Source organism: Bufo gargarizans, chromosome 2 (genome assembly GCF_014858855.1).
Source record: "Bufo gargarizans isolate SCDJY-AF-19 chromosome 2, ASM1485885v1, whole genome shotgun sequence".
In the NCBI taxonomy this organism is placed as follows: Eukaryota; Metazoa; Chordata; class Amphibia; order Anura; family Bufonidae; genus Bufo; species Bufo gargarizans.
In genome coordinates, this window is record NC_058081.1 from 316,834,697 (window position 1) to 316,858,284 (window position 23,588).

General features: G+C 40.7%; 1 protein-coding gene across 3 annotated transcripts in view; it reads right to left on the minus strand.

Annotated features, from left to right (window-relative positions):
• Positions 1-23,588, minus strand: part of LOC122928036 (solute carrier family 23 member 2-like) — a 368,046-nt gene that overhangs the window by 85,146 nt on the left and 259,312 nt on the right. For all 3 annotated transcript variants that reach the window (XM_044280499.1, XM_044280501.1, XM_044280500.1), the window contains 2 exons: positions 13,652-13,816; positions 4,675-4,783 (listed from right to left, as the gene is read on the minus strand). In XM_044280499.1, the coding sequence (XP_044136434.1) occupies positions 4,675-4,783; positions 13,652-13,816 (274 nt within the window). The remainder of the gene's footprint in view (positions 1-4,674; positions 4,784-13,651; positions 13,817-23,588) is intronic.

Consider the following 23,588-nt stretch of genomic DNA (forward strand, 5'->3'; position numbering starts at 1 on the left):
TAAGGCCTCTTTCACACGGGCGTGAGTTTTTTTGCCCGGATAAGAGCCGGGTGCGTTGCGGGAAAATGCGCGATTTTTTCTGCGCAGGTGCAAAACATTGTCATGCGTTGCACTCGCGTGAGAAAAATCGCGCATGTTTGGTACCCAAACCCGAACTTCTTCATAGAAGTTCGGGCTTGGGATTGATGTTCTGAAGACTGTATTATTTTCCCTTATAACATGGTTATAAGGGAAAATAATAGCATTCTGAATACAGAATGCATAGTAAACCAGCGCTAGAGGGGTTAAAAAAAATAAAAAAATAATTTAACTCACCTTAGTCCACTTGCTCGCGAAGCCCGGCATCTCCTTGTGTCTCCGCTGCTGATGAACAGGACCTGGGGTGAGCTGCTCCATTAAATACAGGTTACGGACCTTCGATGACGTCAAATATAGAGCATGCTGCGATTTCAACTGAACGCACAAGTGATGCGTTAAAAACATCGCTCATGTGCACAGCCCCATAGAAATGAATGGGTCAGGATTTAGTGCGGGTGCCATACGTTCGCCGCACGGATCGCACCCGCACGGAAAACTCGCCCGTGTGAAAGGGGCCTAAGGGATTGCTCTCTCACAGGGGGTCGGCAATGACAAATTCCTCCTCAGACAATGGTGCTTTATTTTGGCACTTCAGCACCAGCACAAACATAGCAAATAAACACCTGCCCGTCTAGGCTCCACCTAATACATAGGTCTTCTCCCTAACTCAACTCTAAAACGCCGTTCACACAAGGGGTGAGATCTGGCTTTTCTCAGCCATATGGTCCAACAGCCTCCTGGCTGTGACCACACCAGTACCTTGGGGGTATATGGTCCAAGAATCCTCCCAACTCTGACTGTGCGACACTTCTTTCCTCAGGTGTTGCTGGGCCCCCCAAAACTCAGGTTTTCACACAGCCTAGTGGCCCCCCAGCCCTCCTGGCTGGAACCACACAGAGCCTCTGCAGGCTTCCTTTTCCAAGTCCTCTCTCTCAGTCATACACAGAGGGTTGTTTTATCCCTCCATTATTATCTCAGTAGGCCTCACCTGTGTTTCATCATCATCCTAGACGTGCTGTTGTGGTCCTTCCATATAGTCATCTTGAAACATAAGTGGTTGGGCATCGGTGCACTCAATCTCTTCCACTTCTGGGGCAGGGCTAGGTAGATGGCCCTGGGAAACCCTGCTAGCAGAGTCATCAAAAAGCAGAAGAGACTGCTGCATGACTTGGGGCTCAGACTGCTTGGCCGATTTGCAAGGGGGTGAGATGAAAGACTGATAGACATTGGCTGCAGGTGCTAACTCTGATCTTTCAGCAGGAGACTGGGGGGGGGGGAGACAATGTAAAGGAACTAGAGGCACTGTCAGCAACCCAATCTACTCTCGCCTGTACTTATTCTGGTCTCACCATTCATAGAGCCGCATTAGCCCCGACCAAATAACGCTGAAGGTTCTGTCGCCTACTCGCACCTGAGGAATGTTTTTCACTTGTGCGTGTAGCTGGCACAGATCGACCCCTTCCTCTCCCTTCAACAGGAGCTCCACCAGCAGCACCACAACCGGGGCCACGTCCCTTATTTGACGCTTTACTCATATTTCTCAAATTTAGGATCTTGCCCTAAATGGGTGTTTTTTTTTTTAATAACAGAATAGATCGCCAGTATCTAATGCTTGTATTTCACACTGACAGATGCAGCAAAGGCCGCAGATTTATTATTTTACAAAAAATCTGTGTTTTTTTTTAAATAACAGAATAGAACACCAGTATCTAACGTGTGTATGTCACAGTGACAAATGCAGCAAAGGCTGCAAATTTAGTTTTTTGCCCAAATTTGGTGGTTTTGTAAACCCAGAATATTGTTGCAGTATTTCTAGCTTGTATATCACACTGACAGATGCAGCAAAGGCTGCAAAATTAAGTATTTTGCCCAAAATGGGTGTTTTTTTTATAAATAACAGAATAGAACACCAGTACCTAATGCGTGTATCTCACACTGACAGATGCAGCAAAGGCCGCAGATTTATTATTTTGCCAAAAATGGGTGTTTTTAATAACAGAATAGAACACCAGTATCTAATGCATGTATTTCACACTGACAGATGCAGCAAAGGCCGCAAATTTAGTTTTCTGTCCAAAATTGGTGTTTTTTTAAACCTAGAAAATTATTGAAGTATTTCAAGCTTGTCTTACACACTGACAAATGCTGCGAAGGCACCAGATGTAGGGTATTGCCAACAATTGGCGTTTTTTTAAACCTAGATTAATATTGCAGTATTTCTAGCTTGTATGTCACACCAAAAAATGCAGCATAGGGCTAGATGTAGGGTATTGCCAAAAAATAGGTGTTTTCTAAACCCAGAGAATTATTGCAGTATTTCAAGATCGGATTTCACACTGACAAATGCTGCAAAGGCCCCAGATGTAGGGTCTAGCAAAAAATGGGTGATTTTTTTTAAACCCGTATTATTATTGCAGTATTTTAAGCTTGGATTTGAATGTCACAAAAGCACATATGCTGTGCTGGTCCACTGAGCTTGCATAAAAAGGCTGCCGTCGCCCACCTAAATAACAGACGGATAAAAGTTATATGTGTCACTGGGCTCAGGGCAGGGTAAAAAGATTCTGCACTGCACCCACAAAACAAAATCTGTAGATCGCTGAGTTAACAAGCAGTTCTGATTAAAGATTCTTTCCTATTCTCTCCCTCACAGCAGCAGCCTCCTATCCCTACACTAAACACAGCAGAGTGACGTGCAGCGCTATGTGACTCCAGCTTATATAGAGGCTGGGTCACATGCTGCACTGGCCGATCACAGCCATGCCATTAGTAGGCATGGCTGTGATGGCTTCTAAGGGCACACAGTTAAATGCTTGTTGATTGGCTGCTCTTCAGCCTTTCAAAAAGTGCCATATAATAGCCGAACAACGAACCCGAACCAAAACTTTTACTGAAAAGTTCAGGTCCGGGTCCAAAAATCCTAAAGCTCGGTACGGACCTGAACTTTACAGTTCGGGTTCGCTCAACCCTAGTTCTAAACTATTTCACGACCTCAGAAGACATATTGTATATAATAGTAACTCTGTGAATAATAGAGAGAGTAGTGGGTTGGAGTGGGTAATTGTGAGTTACCTAGTTTAAGATGTCATGTCTACTGAGGCTACATGCACACGACCGTTGTGTGTTTTGCGGTCCGCAAATTGCGGATCCGCGAAACACGGATGGCGTCCGTGTGTGCGTTCCACAATTTGCGTAACGGCACGGACAGCCATTGATATAACTGCCAATTCTTGTCCGCAAAGGACAAGAATAGGATAGGTTATATTTTTTTTGCTGGGCCACGGAACGGAGCAAAGGATGCGGACAGCACAAGGAGTGCTGTCCGCATCTTATGAGGCCCCATTGAAGTGAATGCCGCAAAAACTCGTATTCGGACAAAAACAACGGTCATGTGCATGAGGCCTTAATATGGCAAGTGGTGGCAGCTATTATTCCTTATATTTAGATGTCAGATAGCTAAAAGGGGAAGGTTTTGCATAAATATGTGACTCAAAGTAGCAGAGTGGGAGATTGCTGTTAAAATCTGGGCGACCCTTTAAGCTCACTTCCGGAAGTTAAGTAGTAACCCTGACACAGGCCTTGCAATATAACTAAGGATATCGGCCAAACCATAAGCTTTCTCCAAAAGTAAAGGAAGAAAGCCCCTGGTTTGGCTGATATCCTCAGAGACAGCTTTTTTGTTTTCTGGGAAGTGAGCTAATCTGCACATCTTTTTTCCTAGCCATCTCTGGAATTCCATACTGCATGTTCATTAAGATTTTATAAATTAAATTTCATGCAGCTGTGGCCTAACTAGCCACGTGGTTCTTGACTGCAGATGGCTGCAACACGAATGGATCACGATCGCGCTGTGTGGTCATACCCTAAGAGTAAACAGATACTAAACCTCAGGCAAGGAGCATTCAGCGCATAAGCTACCTAAGTAGCAGCAACTTGCTGTTGTAATGTGTCATAAGCATCCAGCGGAATGTATTGAGATGTATATTTGGAAAGCAAAGAAAATCTAAGGAAGATGACTGAAAGGCACCATCAGAAAGTTCTTCTACACACAGCAAAACAAGAGTAAAGTTACACCAACAGTATAAGGCCTCATGCACACGATCGTTGTGTGCATCCGTGGCCGTTGTCCCGTTTTCCGTTTTTTTTCGCGGACCCATTGACTTTCAATGGGTCCGTGGAAAAATCTGAAAATGCACCCTTTGGCAGCCGCATCCGTGATCCGTGTTTCCTGGCCGTGAAAAAAATATGACCTGTCCTATTTTTATCACGGCCAACGGTTCACGGACCCATTCAAGTCAATGGGTCCGTGAAAAAACACGGATGCACACAAGATGGTCATCCGTGTCCGTGATCCGTGTCCGTGATCCATGTCCGTTTTTTCCTATCATTTCAATGGCAAACTTGACTTTTTTTTTCATTTTTCATGTCCGTGGATCCTCCAAAAATCAAGGAAGACCCACGGACGAAAAAACGGTCACGGATCACGGACCTACGGACCCCGTTTTTGCGGACCTTAAAAAAAAAAACGGTCGTGTGCATGAGGCCTAACAATGTGAAAGGTGTTTGTTTTATGTCATAAGAATAAATGCAGCATACCTGTCCTTATAACACCTGGGTTACCTTCCAGCCATGTTGGGATAACAAGTCCACTAAACATGGAAAATCCCAACACAAAAAGATTTCTTGAGGAGTTTAAATCTACATACTAAAAGAAAAAAAAAGATACATTTGTACTTTTGATGACTATACTTTTGTAGATTCATTTTCTTTTTAACCACTTCAGCCCGCTAGGTGAAACCCCCTTCATGACCAGAGCACTTTTTACACTTCGGCACTACACTCCTTTCACCGTTTATCGCTCGGTCATGCAACTTACCACCCAAATGAATTTTACCTCCTTTTCTTCTCACTAATAGAGCTTTCATTTGGTGGTATTTTATTGCTGCTGACATTTTTACATTTTTTGTTATTAATCAAAATGTAACGATTTTTTTGCAAAAAAATGACATTTTTCACTTTCAGCTGTAAAATTTTGCAAAAAAAACGACATCCATATATACATTTTTCGCCAAATTTTACGGATCCATGGATACATGGATCGGATCCACAGAACGCATGCGGACGTCTGAATGGAGCCTTACAGGGGGGTTATCAATGACAGGGGGTGATCAGGGTAATCAGGGTGATCACCCCCCTGTCACTGATCACCCCCCTGTAAGGCTCCATTCAGACATCCGCATGATTTTTTACGGATCCATGGATACATGGATCGGATCCACAGATCGCATGCGGACGTCTGAATGGAGCCTTACAGGGGGGTTATCAATGACAGGGGGTGATCAGGGTAATCAGGGTGATCACCCCCCTGTCACTGATCACCCCCCCTGTAAGGCTCCATTCAGACATCCGCATGATTTTTTACGGATCCATGGATACATGGATCGGATCCACAGAACGCATGCGGACGTCTGAATGGAGCCTTACAGGGGGGTTATCAATGACAGGGGGTGATCAGGGTAATCAGGGTGATCACCCCCCTGTCACTGATCACCCCCCCTGTAAGGCTCCATTCAGACATCCGCATGATTTTTTACGGATCCATGGATACATGGATCGGATCCACAAAACGCATGCGGACGTCTGAATGGAGCCTTACAGGGGGGTTATCAATGACAGGGGGGTGATCAGGGAGTGTATATGGGTGATCACCCGCCTGTCATTGATCACCCCCTGTAAGGCTCCATTCAGACGTCCGCATGTGTTTTGCGGATCCGATCCATGTATCCATGGATCCGTAAAAATCATGCGGACGTCTGAATGGAGCCTGACAGGGGGGTGATCAATGACAGGGCAGTGATCAATGACAGGGGGGTGATCAGGGAGTTTATATGGGGTGATCATGGGTGATCATGGGTGATCAGGGGTTTATAAGGGGTTAATAAGTGACGGGGGGGGGGTGTAGTGTAGTGTAGTGTGGTGTTTGGTGCGACTGTACTGACCTACCTGTGTCCTCTGGTGGTCGATCCTAACAAAAGGGACCACCAGAGGACCAGGTAGGAGGTATATTAGACGCTGTTATGAAAACAGCGTCTAATATACCTGTTAGGGGTTAAAAAATTCGGATCTCCAGCCTGCCAGCGAGCGATCGCCGCTGGCAGGCTGGAGATCCACTCGCTTACCTTCCGTTCCTGTGAGCGCGCGCGCCTGTGTGCGCGCGTTCACAGGAAATCCCGGCCCTCGCGAGATGACGCGTATATGCGTCGTTGAGCGCAGGGCTGCCACCTCCGGACCGCACATCTGCGTTAGGCGGTCCGGAGGTGGTTAAAAGGAACCTTTTTAATAAAGATGGAGTAGCTGAGCAGATTTATATAGTCTTGTTACAAAAGATTCAGTATGACTTGTATTAAGGATGAGCGAATCAATTCTACTGGTTCGGAATTCGTCCCGAATTCTAACAAACCCGATGCTGATTCCATCTGCTTTGCTCTGATAAAGGTCTTTTGTTTGGGAAGAGCTATTATCCTAGTTATGCTAGAAAGCTTGTTTAAAAGGCTGACAAATGATTGGAAGGCTACACTGTAGTTCTGAAACACTCAGCTTTTTGATTTGTTTGGAAAGAAAACTGAATTGCACATGTTTTTCACATGTGAATCTTTGAAATGTATTGTAAAATATTTGGATTTGTTAAAATAGCACTATATTCTATAGTGCTATATATTTGTTTTTTAAAATATTCGTCAATAACGAATATTCAAAAAAATGAATATATAGCACTATTTTCGATATAGTGCTATATATTAGTTTTTTAGAATATTCATCATTTTTTTCCATCTGAAGTCATGATTCCTCCCTGCTAAAGTCATGTTTGGAAAGAAAACTGAATTGCACATATTTTTCACATGTGAATCTTTGAAATGTATTGTAAAATATTTGGGTTTGTTAAAATAGCGCTATATTCTATAGTGCTATATATTAGTTTTTTAGAATATTCGTCAATTATGAATATTCTAAAAAAATAATATATAGCACTATTTTTGATATAGTGCTATTTATAATTTTTTTAGAATATTCATATTTTTTTTCCATCTGAAGTCATGATTCCTCCCTTCTCTACTGTGTTTAAGAGAAATTATGCCTCAGTAACGATACTAATACAAAATGAGAACATGTCTGTATTCAACACATAACACATATACTGCAGCTAAGACTGTTGTCATTTTCCCTATGCATAAAGTCACCATTGCTGAAACTATAATCAAAGGGCATAACCTATTATAGTGACAGTCCAGGTCATTACCTTCAGGAGAAGGGGCCCTGCCCAGGATGATCCTCTGATTTACTTTCATTAGGGGTGACTAACTATGTATGGATTCCCTCTACATAGAACCCATATTAGCAAACATCTGATTAATAGGTCATCTTAAAGGGAATGTACTATCAGAAAACTACGTATTGTTTAAATCAAGTTTTTATGTTAAACATATATATTTTTTACATTTGGCAATTTTTTTTTTTTTACATTTTCCATCTCACCATCTAGATATGTTTTTTAAAACTTCTAAAACCATAAAGTTTTCACACTGGCCACTAAGTCTAAGGGTCCATTCACACGTCAGTATTTCTGTACTTCCAGAATGGCAGTCTGTTTTTTTTTGCAGATCCGTTTCTCCGCAAATCTTTCCATTTTTATTCCATAGTACATCTGCATCCATTCCGTTTTTCCGCAAAAAATGGAACTTATGTATTATATGTCATTAGTTTTTTGTGGATCCGCAAAAAAACGGAAGGAGGAATACATTTTTGTTGCTAGGATAGCTAATAAAAGGAAACAATATAGCAATAAGACAGCACTACTCACTTTTCTGTTACTTCAGAGATTCCAGTTCGTGGTGGTGCCTGCAGCATTGGATCCTGGTCCAGAGGTTCCCGTAGTAGTCAGCGATAAATAGGGAAGCCACGGCACTCCAATGGATACATTTTCAGTTTCTTTATTACACCTTAGTTGAGAGACAGTATGTCTATACCTCCAGAAGTGCTCTGGTACCGGTAACTCTGCCTCATCCCCATCTTCTTGGTTTTGTTGCCTCTCTTTTTTAGCTAGTAACTTACTTTACTAGCTTCCTGGGGTACTTCCTATCACTGAACCTTTGTCCCATTTTTTGCAATCTGTCTTCTATCAAGTTTTCATCTGACACTATCCTTCTAGCCCGTAGAAATTTGCTAAAAGGTAAGGATTCCAAAGTCCTCCTAGGGTGTGCATTATCGAAACATAGCATGCTGTTCCTGTCTGTAGGCTTAATAAATAGGTCGGTTTCCAATTTACCTTCCCTAACATAAACCATTGTATCCAAGAATTGTAGGGATTCTGCTGAGTACTCTTTGTAAACTTCAACTGATCGTCATCTTGAAAAAGCTAGAAACAGTGAATGACAACAACTACTAACTACAACAGCAAAAATAGAGGAACAGAAGGTTAGCAGAATCCCATTTGTGTCAACGTACACAAAAATAAGCAATAGGATCTCTGACATATTAAGACACAATTGGCACATACTGCCACAGTCCTTCCCAAAGGTAATAGAGTTCCAATACCCCCCCCCCCCCCAAAGACCAAAAAACCTTAGGGATAGTTTGACGTCAGCTGATGTTAAAATCAAGAAGAAAGAGGATGGAAGAAGGGGATGTTATCCTTGCTTGGGCTGCTGCAATTGCGGCAGCCTAATCAAGGGTGACTCCTTCTGCCATCCAAGAACGGGGAAAAAATATGACATAAGAGGCCACTACACGTGCAATATGGATTTTGTTATCTATAGTTTGCAGTGCCCGTGTGGCCTTCTCTATATAGGAGAGACGACACAGCCCTGCAAAAACAGAATAAACAAACATAGGTATACAATACGTAAGTTACTAGCTAAAAAAAGAGAGGCAACAAAACCAAGAAGATGGGGATGAGGCAGAGTTACCGGTACCAGAGCACATCTGGAGGTATAGACATAATGTCTCTCAACTAAGATATAGAATCATAGATGGTGTCCCTACACTGAGGAGGAGACAGGGAAAAACTGTTAAAAAGGAAAGAACTGCGATGGATCTATGAATTAGAGACCATGGAGCCAAAAGGTCTTAATAGGGAATTTAAGGTGGACTCCCTCTTCTGAACCCAGTTCTAGATCAGGATGTGCGTTAATCAAGCACCAGGCTAATAGCCGTGTGTGCTTTTTTTTTATAAATAGCCTAATCCCCTTGTGAATGTACCCCTTTTTGCTTATACACCCTCATTTTTTATGTATCTTGACTGTTTTATCTTTATTTTTAATTTCTAGATGCAAGCTGTGTACATGCTGTGGGAGAACCGTACCTGGACTATAAAATAAAACTTCAAACGAGAGACTTGTAGGGAACTAGCAGAGTGAGAGAATTTACCTTGGGAATCTCTGGAAAGGGATGCGAGGCTACCCCGGTATGTACCAAAAGGATGGATATACAAGCTGGAAATTAAGGAGGGATCTACAATTATGGGGATACACTGCTGGCATCTAAGGCATCTAAGGACAAAGCATGCTTTAATGGAGTGATATGGTGATTAAGCTGAATATAAAAGAAGCGGGTCTATCCACAGATAACTAAGAGGGACAAAGGGAGAGGGGAGGACCTGTCCAGAATGAATGGTAAATAGGGACTGGATGACCCGGTGGACTTGGGGCTGACCGCCCCCCCCCCCCCCCACCCCCGGAACATGGGATCTATACACCAGCCGCTTGATGAATGGTGGAGGACCTTGCTAAGCAGCTATTTAAGTTACAACATGCAATTCACTCTTGAAATAATATAAATAATATAAATGAAGTTGAGAAGAATTCATCCTTAAAGAAGCCACCAGTGAACTCAGAAAGTAGCCCGTCACATAAAACACTAAATGGATAGATTCCCCTTTTTGGTATGCACCGGGCTGTCTGCATCACACTGTAGAGAGATCCCAGCAAGAGACCGCTTTAGAACTTAATGAAAATCAGACCATCAGCCTCCAGCGTCATGTAACCTAGCAACAGCTAGTTAGGAGATAGCATGTGATGTATAACGTCACTAGAAGGCCTAGTCATGTGATCGGAAAGACCGAGGCATGGCACTGGGATCGGACCTGACGGAAGTACAGATTGAAGGGCGGAAGTGACAACATGGCGCATGTACAGAGCTAATAGAGGGATGCCGGAGATGAAATTATTAATGTGCAAGTATATAGATATACTCTGAAAATGTGAGTCCGACGGAGGCATGGAGACACGGTATGCAAGGACTTGTATGTCCATATATGATAGGAAGGCATATGGGGATGTCAGTAACACGGCTTGAGATTTTTTAGGCGGTACACAGAGGGGTTAATGGAATGGGCTAAGCTGTAACCAATGCGAGGCCTTAGGGAGGTATTTAAATGTTCACTGTGTCATTGTAATAATGTGAGCTTGATAAAGACTGTCTGGTAGAAACATCGCTGTTTACTAAGGTGTAATAAAGAAACTGAAAATGGAGTGCCGTGGCTTCACTATTTATCGCTAATAAAAGGAAAGTCATGTGACAGCTCAGGTGCCATTTTATTTTGTGTCGTTCAGAGCTCTGTGTGAAACTTTTGCTTGACATAGGCATTGTTTGCTAGCATTCTCTAATAATAATCATGCCGAAAGATATCAATGTTGTTCTCTTCCGCTGGCTCCTATCTCTGCTATTTGGACAGCAAGCAGCGATGCTGGATGAAGAAACAGAGAGGAGGGGGCGATAGTGGGTTCATCCTATTCTCACTCAGCGTCATCGGAAGGGACAGTTCCACACATTATACAATGACCTGCGACAGGACTCCTTCATGTTCCAGAGTTACTGCTGTATGTCCTTTTTATCATCTGCTGGTTTCTCTACATCCGGACCTGACCTTAATGGACATGAGTATGAGGCGTAACATCTCTGCAGAGCAAAAGCTTAGAGTCACGTTGAGGTAAGAACTATTACAAATGTATATTTTGTATTGTGTATAAAAAAAATATATATTTTTTTTCTTCCCACAGATTCCTTGCAACTGGAAACTCCTTTGCATCGCTGCACTTTGAGTTTCTGCTTGGGATCTCAACTATCTCTGGGATCATCTGTCATACCTGTAAAGTCATCTGGCAGCGACTCAGAGATGCGGTGATGCCCACCCCCAAGGCGAAATATTGGCTTTGTATTGCCAAGGGATTTTACCAATCAGTGCAGTATCCAAACTGCATTGGGGCACTGGGCAGCAAACATATTCGTGTAAAGAAGCCGCCTCACTCAGGGTCCCGGTTCCTCAATTACAAGCAGTATTTTTCTGTAGTGCTGATGGCCTTGGCTGACAGTAATTACAGGTTTGTAATTGTGGATATTGAGGCCTACGGAAGCACTTCAGATGCCCGCATGCTTAGTGCTTCCAGAATGGATGAATAGCTTCACGCAAACCAGCTTGCCCTGATAGAGCCAATAAGACTTCCCGGATCTTTAGGTACGCCTGCTCCATTTATGATCGTGGCAGATGAAGGATTTGCATTGTCACCCCACCTGATGCGGCCGTTCCCTAGTCGCGATCTGGATGACCGGAAGCGCATCTTCAACTATCGATATACTCTCACCAGTCGGTATGTGGAGTGCGCTTTCGGAATACTGTCCACAAAGTGGAGACTGTTCATGTCAGCCATACAGATGAATCCGGACAATGCCACCCTGGTGATACAGGCTTGTGTACTGCTACACAACTTCACCAGGATTCATGATGCCTCCGCTGATGCAGATATTGGTCAAGATATGACATCTTCTGTCATTTTTGGACTAGCTGGAACGGCTGGACTAGCTCTTCGGGAACTCTATGTCGACTCTGCAGTCTAGAGGGGCATTACCGTGGCAGTTGGAAGCTATTCATGGAAGTCGTTGATTTCAGCTTGATTCTGGATTCTAAATTACTATAAATTTAAATTTTCTGAGTTAGTTAGATCCCCTGTTGTTAGTTTAGATTAGGGACTCGCAAGAGAATGAGGACCCTTGATGTGGGCTTGCGGGCTAATGTATTTTGTAATTTCCAAATTCCACTATCATTTTACACTTATTATATTGATAGTGATATATATTTATTAGCTGCAAGGGGTTAATTACATATTTAATTAAAAAAACTAGCATTCATATGTAACTATAGAGAGGTGAATTGCTATGCAAACGTTTGCAAAGTACATTTATTAGATGCAAGGGGTTAAAACGTTTGCAATGCAAAAAAAAGAGCATACATATGCAGCTGTACAGAGGTGCCTTGCTATGCAAAAGTTTGCAAAGTACAGTTATTAGCTGCAAGGATGTTATAACTGGATTTTACACTTTACAATCCTAAAAGTAAAATGCTGCAAAATGGTGTTAAAAATATTAAACCTGGAGTTGTTATAGATGCTATATGTCAGGCATGGCCAACCTGCAGCTCTCCAGCTTTTGCAAAACTACAACTTTCTACAGCATGGCATGGTGGGAGTTGTAGTTTTAAAACAGTTGGAGAGTCACAGGTTGGCCAGCCCTGTTATATGGTGTTCATTTATACCAGAAAGGTGGCCATACATATACACAAAAGAGAATGTCTTTACTCACTGATGCTTTGCCTCTTTTTTGAGTTTGCCTTCTCCCATTCCGAAGCAGCCAGCTCCTTGCCGATCTCCTCCCATGACCTGTCCTTGCGTAAACGGTCATGGTAGGAATCAGATCTGGTATCCCATAGGTTGGGACGTTCTTGAATGAGAATAATGAACTTTTCCACATCCAACGATGTCATCTTGATTGGCAGCACTTTCAAACTTCACACAGAAGATTCACAATCCAGCTCTGCCAGGCAGGGCCTAGCACATGGATCTCTGAGGGCAGGACTTAATTTCCAGGGATGGAATCCGCAATTGTGGATGACATACGGATGTCTTTTGCATGTCTTCTGCATTTTTGCAGATCCATTGACTTTCATTGTACTACGGACGGCAATTTGAGGATAATAATAGGACAAGCTATATATTTTTTATTTTCGGAGCTGCGTCCGGAAAAACATTAGATTTTTAAACAATAGATTATTTTCTGATGACACATTCCCTTTAATAATCATAGAATGGATAGCAAAGCAAATAAAGTGTCCTCCTGTCTCAAGTGGTTAGCTGCATGGTGATATCAGCCAACACCAGAAGAGGGTCCCATGTTTATCTTTGCTATGGTGCCTTCTATACTCATTGTAAACTCCTGTTCCACTATAACCCCATGGAACATACAATACAATTTAAATAAATAAATCCAGAAATAGTTTTCTGAATTTAACATTTAGGATAAACTGTATCTGTTTCATTCCAATATCACGTAATCAGCATCATACCATAACAGTATCATTAGACACAATGCATGTAAGTGGTGTAAGTTCAAGCCATTAAATATTCTGATGTATGTGTTACATTTTACTGGAAAGCACAAAATCATACACAAGCCCTATTACTGTATAATGCAAAAATAATACAAATTTAACAATAAATATTCTTAAGTAATGTACAAACAAGATTACCTGAAGGTTTGACATGCCTACTGCTGCAATCATGCCAAACATTACCATGAACATTCCTCCAATGACTGGCTCTGGAATTGTTATAAAGATAGCTCCAAACTTTCCAAAGAGACCTAATATAATTAAAAGGATACCTGCTGTCTGCAATACTAAACGACTTCCAACCTAGAAAAAAATAAAACATCTCAGGCTTTCTTCAGCAAAAAGCACATACAACTGTATCAAAAACATAAAGATGAAGAAAGCATTTACAAAAACATTCTATGAATTCCTCCTTAATCCAATCCGCACAAGTCAGTTTCATGTAGGTTCCCTAATAAGACATAAAGAAAAGGAGTATCAGTGCTAGACAATCCTTTTGAAAGGGTTGTCCAAACTTTTGCTATTCATGGCCTATCCTCAAGATAGGCCATCAATGCAAATATGGGTGCTGCCCAACTCCTGACCCCCTTCCAGTAAGCTGTCTGAATAGGCCCCAACACTCCAGTGAGCACTTGCGACCATTGCAAGGCATAGCGCTCTAGATGATATAGCAGCTGTGCTTGATATTGCAGCTCAAGCCCATTTGTTTGAATGGGACTGAGCTGCACCAAGGCCATGTGACCAATGAACATAACATCACATGACCTAGTAAGAGGCTGCAGCACTCGCTGGAGCATCGGGGCCTCTTCAAACAGCTGATCTGCAGGGACCCTGGGAATCAGACCTCCACAATCGAATGGAGATAGGCAATCAATTTCTAAGTCTCACACAACCCCTTCAAATATGGTTGTGATCATGTTATTTTAAGGTGACTATCACAACTTTTGTGCCGCTGAAATATACAGAAATTGCTTTGAAGCAGTAGAATTAGCACAAATGTAGTTATAAAAGTAGTCATAACATGTAGTTATAAAAAGCAATCTGTTACAGAAATTTTCTTTTCTGCCAGTTAAAACTAGATAGCAACACATATCCTTTTTTCTAACCTGTTTTTATTTTCTATTTGGAGATTTTTATTCTAAGTTTTTGGCATAATAATTTGGAGGCTTCCAACGTGCTTGAGCATTTAGAGCACGGGTGTCAAACACAAGGCCCGCAGGCCGAATCCGGCCCGCCAGACCTCGTCATGTGGCCCGCGTAGCCGTCGCCGGCCGCCAGCCTTCACCTTTTATTATCACTTCCTGCAGGCGGCCCCTGCAGGAAGTGATAATAAATCGCATAAGGAGCGCTGTGTATTACCGGTACTTACAACTACAAGCGCTCGCCGAGAGGAGGGAGGAGGCAGGCTGGGAGGATGGGCGCTGGCAATGTGAGTCATACGTCACGCGCCTGCGCTGCCCACTTTATGAATAAAGCAGGCGGCATGGGCGCATGACGTATGACTCACGCTGCCAGCGCCTGTCCTCCAGGCCTGCCTCCTCCCTCCTCTCCCCTCTCGGCGAGCGCTTGTAGTTGTAAGTACTGGTAATACACAGCGCTCCTTATGCGATTATATACATACGGTAACCATTAACTATTAGAGATACGATTATACAGTGAGCGTGGCCCGTGTAGTAGAATACAGTCACTGCACGGGCCCCGCTGTCATTATAAAAGCAGATGCCAGCCCCCGGCCCTTTGAGGGTGACCAAACTGCTGATGCGGCCCCCGATGAATTTGAGTTTGACACCCCTGATTTAGAGATATGCTTTCCAGCCACATGGGCCATAGACAAAATGATCAGGATGGGACTTCACTGTCTTCTATGGGAGAGTTTTCTAGGCATGCTCTGTGACCAGTGCAGATGTCATTATGCAAGGAAAGAATAGATGAGCTGTAACAATTACATATTGTGAATGGTGGATCCTGTGTATATATATATTATATATATATATATATATATATATATATAGGCTTTATCTGTCACTTTAATCCTGCCTGTAATCATAAGCAGATAACTGCACTAAAGTGATCTGTACAGACCAAGAAAAGTTGTCTATTATTAGTCTTAAAAATGAATATGAGATAAGCAGGCACACTCTTATTTGGGTACAGGTATTATTTATTGATAATTAAATATATGTGTGATCTGGTAAAAAACTGTTGGTAGTTCCTTTTTAATAGAGGTATGTTGGAGTGGTGGTAAGTTTTTTTAGCACATTTTCCCTAAAAATATGGATATAAAAATGGTGAATAGATGTTTTGAATATATATATAAAAAATTTGTGGAAAATTGGGAAAAAAAAGCGGTTAACAGTTTTTCAGATGCAGATAAAAATCTTTCAGATGTAGATAAAAATGTGGATAAAAGATGTCTAAAAAAGGTAAATGTCCATAAAGTCTTTCATATAAAAATCACTGATCAGGATATAAATAACTGAAGATCCACAGGATGATCATCCACTGTTAGACAGGGTTGTTGTCCAGTGATGCCCCTTAGTGAAAATTAGATTGTCATTCTGTATAGGATCCCTGGTGTGCCTTTTAGAGAATAACAGTTTATAACTGGTGGTAATTCTGTGGAAGAAAGTGGTGCTCTGTGCCTAGGTGCGGCGTCCCGCACTGTCCCTGGCTACAGAGATCACTTACCCTTCCCGGCGCTTGATCTCCTGGGTTCTCTGGTGATGGTCTGCTGTTCCTGGGAGGCTCCTGCGATCCAGTCCGGTTCTCCAGAGACAGCGGCGTGCCTCGTGTTACCAGGGACGCCGGGGGGCGTGGTTCGCGCGTCTGGAGGATGACGTAGATGGTCACGTGATCACGGACTCTCTCTCAAGCGCCTTCACAGTGTTCTCCCAACTCTATGTGAGTGGTGAGTGTTCCGGTAATCCTCAGCTTCCTTAAACGCGTTTCGGGACTCTATCCCTTCATCAGTAAGTGGAGGATTATTGCGGATGCTGTGATTTTTATAGGGCCGTGATTAACCTGTTTGTTAACCAATTATTGTCACCAATAAAGTTACTATCTTATCTTGGTTGATGTATTCAATTGGTTAATTTATTTCAATGGGTGCATAAATATGTGGCTGGAGTAAAAGATGTATAGAGAAATCTTCTGGTTCTCAAAAAATTATGATAAAGTGTTTGAATATAAAAATAAGGGTTAATTGTTTTATTACAATTTCATCCATTAGGTATTATTGTGTGAGTAGTTCATTGAGAAGTGGGTAATGAAAATTATATAAGATAATATATATGAAAAAGTTGAAAAATATAATAAAAATAAGTGGAAAAATATGAGAAAATATATATTCAAGTACATATAGAAATATATATAATTGATGGTGATACTTCCCATAGTAAAATGATTGATCTAGTTATTAAGGGCAATGTCATGATTATTCCCTATACTTCAGGAGGGACTTTCATATGTTCTATATGATGTGAGAGAATACCTCGCCCAGTGTCGTTAGGTATAGGAGTGCACCACTACATATAATATAGCATCACAAATCAATTTCTATGTGGATCTTTTTAGTGGTGTATAGAACTTATAGATGGGGGTATATTATAGTTTATGTATTTTTCTAGTTATAAGTGATATCCCATGATGGGGGTTTACTGATTGTGAGCACGTACCAGGGATGAACCCATTATATCACTGGTCCGTAGCATAAAAGACCCAGTTATTTTTGGGATTAACATTCCTGTCTGTGTCAAAAAGAGGAGGATTCATTGTGTGAATATTGAAATCCCAGGTTGTGGATACATCTTCGGGATAGACCCATTGTATCACTGGTCCGAGGTATAAAAGACCCAGTGATTTTTGGGGTTAACATTCCCATCTGTGTCAGAAAGCAGTGGTGAAAATATGGCTTAGAGGCAAGATTTGGTAGATCTAGAGGTATTTGTACATCTTTAGTTGTCAGCACAATCCCTTTTTTTTAAACGCACAGTCGGAGGTATCCATTACATCACTGGTCCGTAATAAAGACCCAGTGAATATCCGGATTTGTTCTCTCTGTGTGTTTCCAAGGAAGGAGGACAGGGTACAAGGAGGCCTGAGTGAGTTCATAGTGTGAGATACCTTAGATACGGTAATGATGTCAGTATCATTAAGGCCCATAATTTGCGACATATGTGTTTATTGAGTCTTTGTTGATGGAGTGGTAGGTATCTACACATATGGGTAGTCTAGTAGTTAAATGAGGGGCTGCCATTTTTATATCCATATTTTTAGGGAAAATGTGCTAAAAAAACTTACCACCACTCCAACATACCTCTATTAAAAAGGAACTACCAACAATTTTTTACCAGATCACACATATATTAAATTATCAATAAATAATACCTGTACCCAAATAAGAGTGTGCCTGCTTATCTCATATTCATTTTTAATTTCATATTTCTGACTGGGTGAGTCAGACCAAGCAGCTCTGCACCTCTACCATTTATCTGAGCAGTAGAGCCGTCTATTCCACTTCTCTATCTTGATATTATATCACCTATTAGACGCCAGCTCACTACTCAGACAGAATGAATATTTGGGAACATGCTGAAAACAAACGTTTAAAAGCTGAAACATACAACTTTGAAACACTACATATAGAAGAAGACCAAGAACCAGACATGTTAGATACGTTTAAAAAAACAGAATACCTATTAATAAAACAACTCAAACAAAGATGGGAGGTAAAATCATTAAAACAATACATTGAACATAAAAAAGTACCAAAGGGACTACAACTAACTAAAACACCTGCCCAAGACTTATGGGAAAGGGAATTTAATGAAGAATGGGACTCATTATTACACGAACACTCTCTGTCACTTATGCAACTAATTATAAAAAGGAGAACCAATATATTAAAAGAAACCACAACACAAATAGAAGATATTAAAATTAAAATGGAAAAATTCACAAAAAATGATAATTATAATACTTGGCAACAAAAACTCTGCAATAATCTAGACAAAGCAGAGCAAGAAATCATGAACAAAAAAGTTAGAAAACTGAGAAATAACATTTCCCAAAAAAAGGAACAGAGGGAAAAACAAAATACCAACCTGACAGATATGGAGGTAGGAGATTGCAGAGAAATAAACGATAATATTCAACCAATTGCACCCCAAAAATTAAATAGATATCCAATATCCACGAATAATAGATTTGAAGTGTTAGAAGAACAAAATCATTTTTTAGACCGAACCCCCCCACATCACAGACCTCACACCAGACAGAGACCACCTCGCTCCCCATCACCTACCCGAACCCCTCAAAATCACAAATACAATCTACGATACAGACAACCATCACAAGAACAAGAATACAGAACACATCACCAACACAATTCACAACACCAAAAAAGAATACCACAACAAACAGGAGAAAAACACCAAGCGCCACAAAGGAGAGACAATCACCAAAGTTACCAGACAAGACAGCACGATGCAAGAAAAAGATACGGAGAGGAAGGGGACACAAGACCAAAATACAACAGATAAATCACCATGAGGACACAATTAAAAATTTAAGTAACATCACTTTAAATAATGCTCAAATTAGCTTATTAAACAAAGGTTTAAAATTTGCACCCACCAATACACTAAATAAATTTGACACCTTTATAGGCATAGAAAAATTTGTACGTAAACTTTGTTTGAAGAAATACCACATGAAAAATCCCATAATGAAAGAAAGCACAATTAACAAAACATATGAACATACCCCACTAAAAAGTACTTCCAAAAAATACCCCCGACAGGAAATAGGACAGGAATTGGCAGCATTTAAACAATGTGTAGAGAGAGACATACAAAAAATGAAAGAACAACCAAGAAAGTTGAATAACTTATCTAGAAAAGAAACAGAGGCTATAAAACAACTACAAAAAGAAAAAGACATAGTAATACATCCAGCAGATAAGGGAGGAGCTATTGTAATCCAAAATGTCTCCGATTACAACAAAGAGTGCATGAGACAACTAGCAGATAGCAATACATATAAAAAATTAAAAAGTAACCCAACGGAACAATACTACCAGGAATTAGTACAATACTGCGAAAGAGGGAAAGAAAAAGGAATTATATCGGAAACAGAATATACCTTTATAGTTAACACGCCCCAAAGACTACCAGCACTATACTGCCTCCCGAAAATACATAAAAACAAAGACAATCCCCCTGGCCGCCCCATCATCTCAGGCATACAATCATTAACAAGTAATTTATCACAATACATAGACACACTCTTACAACCAAGAGTCAAAAATATTAATTCATACATCAAAGACACTACACAAATCATTAAGATTATTGAAAATTTAAAATTCGAAACACATTGGCATTTAGGAACACTGGATGTCCAATCGCTTTACACCAGTATTAATCATCAACAAGGAACTGAGGCAGTCAAAAAACAATTAATCAAAGAAGCTACATTACCGCCAGAACAAATAGACTATATAGTAGGAGGCATAGAGTTTATACTCAATCATAATTATTTCTATTGGAATTCAGATTTCTATCTACAGATTCAAGGGACGGCCATGGGCACCAGATTCGCCCCCAGTTACGCTAATCTATTCATGGCGCAGTGGGAAGATGAGACCATAGCGCCCAAACTGGGGACGGATCTGGTGCTCTGGCTACGATATATCGATGACATCATATTTATATGGCAAGACAGCAGGGACAATTTGGATATTTTCTTATCAACAATCGATACAAATCCATATGGTTTAAAATTCACCTCATCAATCACTACATCTAAAATAGAATTCCTGACAGAAAAGGACAAACTTATATGTACAACTTACCACAAACCAACGTCTAAAAACAGTTTCATTCAATATGATAGCTGCCATTTACCAACTTGGCTCACAAATATTCCACAAGGACAGTTCCGTAGGGTTAAGAGAAACTGTACAACTGAATCCCACTTCAATGAAGAATCAGAAAAAATGAAAATACAATATTTGGACAAAAAATATCCCATCGAACTGTTAGATTCATCACTAAATAAAGTTAGAAAAATGGAAAGGAAAACATTCTTTAACAAATCAACAACAAAAAAACAGAAGAGGGAAATACAACACCCAGAATCATACTACCGTACAATCCACAATACAAAAAAATCAAAAAGATTATAAATGATCACTGGTACCATATAAAACAGGACAAAATAATAGGGACCATCATTACAGATATCCCACTAATAACATTCACCAAAGCCCCAAATCTCGGCCTAAAAATTGCCCCAACAATTAAACACAACAGAGAACAGACAACAACAATTCAAGAATGGGCAAACATTACAGGTTTTTTCAGATGTGGAAAGTGTAAGAACTGTCAAACAACATCATTCCCCAAAAAAACCACCTGCGTCATATCTAAAACAAACCTCCATAAACAAGAAATCAAAGAATTCCTAACATGTAGTTCAACAGAGGTCATATACGCCCTAGAATGTCCATGCGAAAAACTGTACATTGGCCGCACGAAAAGAACACTGCAAAAACGTATATCAGAGCATATCTCAAATATAAGAAAAGGTTATGATAAACATACAGTATCCAATCATTTTCGAATCATGCATAATAAAGACCCAACTGGATTAAAATATACAGCACTAGAAAAGGTAAAGAAAGATTGGAGAGGGGGCAATTTTATACATAAAATGTCCAGGGTAGAATCCAGAAGAATCTTCGAGTTCAATTCTATTTTGCCCAACGGATTGAACGCGGAGATGGAGATCTTCGGATTCCTCTGATAGAGGGGTTGCCGCTCCTCGATGAGTAACCGGCAGGGTCATTATATCCCCTCCGGTTGCCCCTTGGTGAACGGCTGCCCCTCATTTAACTACTAGACTACCCATATGTGTAGATACCTACCACTCCATCAACAAAGACTCAATAAACACATATGTCGCAAATTATGGGCCTTAATGATACTGACATCATTACCGTATCTAAGGTATCTCACATTATGAACTCACTCAGGCCTCCTTGTACCCTGTCCTCCTTCCTTGGAAACACACAGAGAGAACAAATCCGGATATTCACTGGGTCTTTATTACGGACCAGTGATGTAATGGATACCTCCGACTGTGCGTTTAAAAAAAAGGGATTGTGCTGACAACTAAAGATGTACAAATACCTCTAGATCTACCAAATCTTGCCTCTAAGCCATATTTTCACCACTGCTTTCTGACACAGATGGGAATGTTAACCCCAAAAATCACTGGGTCTTTTATACCTCGGACCAGTGATACAATGGGTCTATCCCGAAGATGTATCCACAACCTGGGATTTCAATATTCACACAATGAATCCTCCTCTTTTTGACACAGACAGGAATGTTAATCCCAAAAATCACTGGGTCTTTTATGCTACGGACCAGTGATATAATGGGTTCATCCCTGGTACGTGCTCACAATCAGTAAACCCCCATCATGGGATATCACTTATAACTAGAAAAATACATAAACTATAATATACCCCCATCTATAAGTTCTATACACCACTAAAAAGATCCACATAGAAATTGATTTGTGATGCTATATTATATGTAGTGGTGCACTCCTATACCTAACGACACTGGGCGAGGTATTCTCTCACATCATATAGAACATATGAAAGTCCCTCCTGAAGTATAGGGAATAATCATGACATTGCCCTTAATAACTAGATCAATCATTTTACTATGGGAAGTATCACCATCAATTATATATATTTCTATATGTACTTGAATATATATTTTCTCATATTTTTCCACTTATTTTTATTATATTTTTCAACTTTTTCATATATATTATCTTATATAATTTTCATTACCCACTTCTCAATGAACTACTCACACAATAATACCTAATGGATGAAATTGTAATAAAACAATTAACCCTTATTTTTATATTCAAACACTTTATCATTATTTTTTGAGAACCAGAAGATTTCTCTATACATCTTTTACTCCAGCCACATATTTATGCACCTATTGAAATAAATTAACCAATTGAATACATCAACCAAGATAAGATAGTAACTTTATTGGTGACAATAATTGGTTAACAAACAGGTTAATCACGGCCCTATAAAAATCACAGCATCCGCAATAATCCTCCACTTACTGATGAAGGGATAGAGTCCCGAAACGCGTTTAAGGAAGCTGAGGATTACCGGAACACTCACCACTCACATAGAGTTGGGAGAACACTGTGAAGGCGCTTGAGAGAGAGTCCGTGATCACGTGACCATCTACGTCATCCTCCAGACGCGCGAACCACGCCCCCCGGCGTCCCTGGTAACACGAGGCACGCCGCTGTCTCTGGAGAACCGGACTGGATCGCAGGAGCCTCCCAGGAACAGCAGACCATCACCAGAGAACCCAGGAGATCAAGCGCCGGGAAGGGTAAGTGATCTCTGTAGCCAGGGACAGTGCGGGACGCCGCACCTAGGCACAGAGCACCACTTCCTTCCACAGAATTACCACCAGTTATAAACTGTTATTCTCTAAAAGGCACATCAGGGATCCTATACAGAATGACAATCTAATTTTCACTAAGGGGCATCACTGGACAACAACCCTGTCTAACAGTGGATGATCATCCTGTGGATCTTCAGTTATTTATATCCTGATCAGTGATTTTTATATGAAAGACTTTATGGACATTTACCTTTTTTAGACATCTTTTATCCACATTTTTATCTACATCTGAAAGATTTTTATCTGCATCTGAAAAACTGTTAACCGCTTTTTTTCCCAATTTTCCACAAATTTTTTATATATATATTCAAAACATCTATTCACCATTTTTATATCCATATTTTTAGGGAAAATGTGCTAAAAAAAACTTACCACCACTCCAACATACCTCTATTAAAAAGGAACTACCAACAATTTTTTACCAGATCACACATATATTAAATTAGCAATAAATAATACCTGTACCCAAATAAGAGTGTGCCTGCTTATCTCATATTCATTTTTAATTTCATTTCATATTTCTGACTGGGTGAGTCAGACCAAGCAGCTCTGCACCT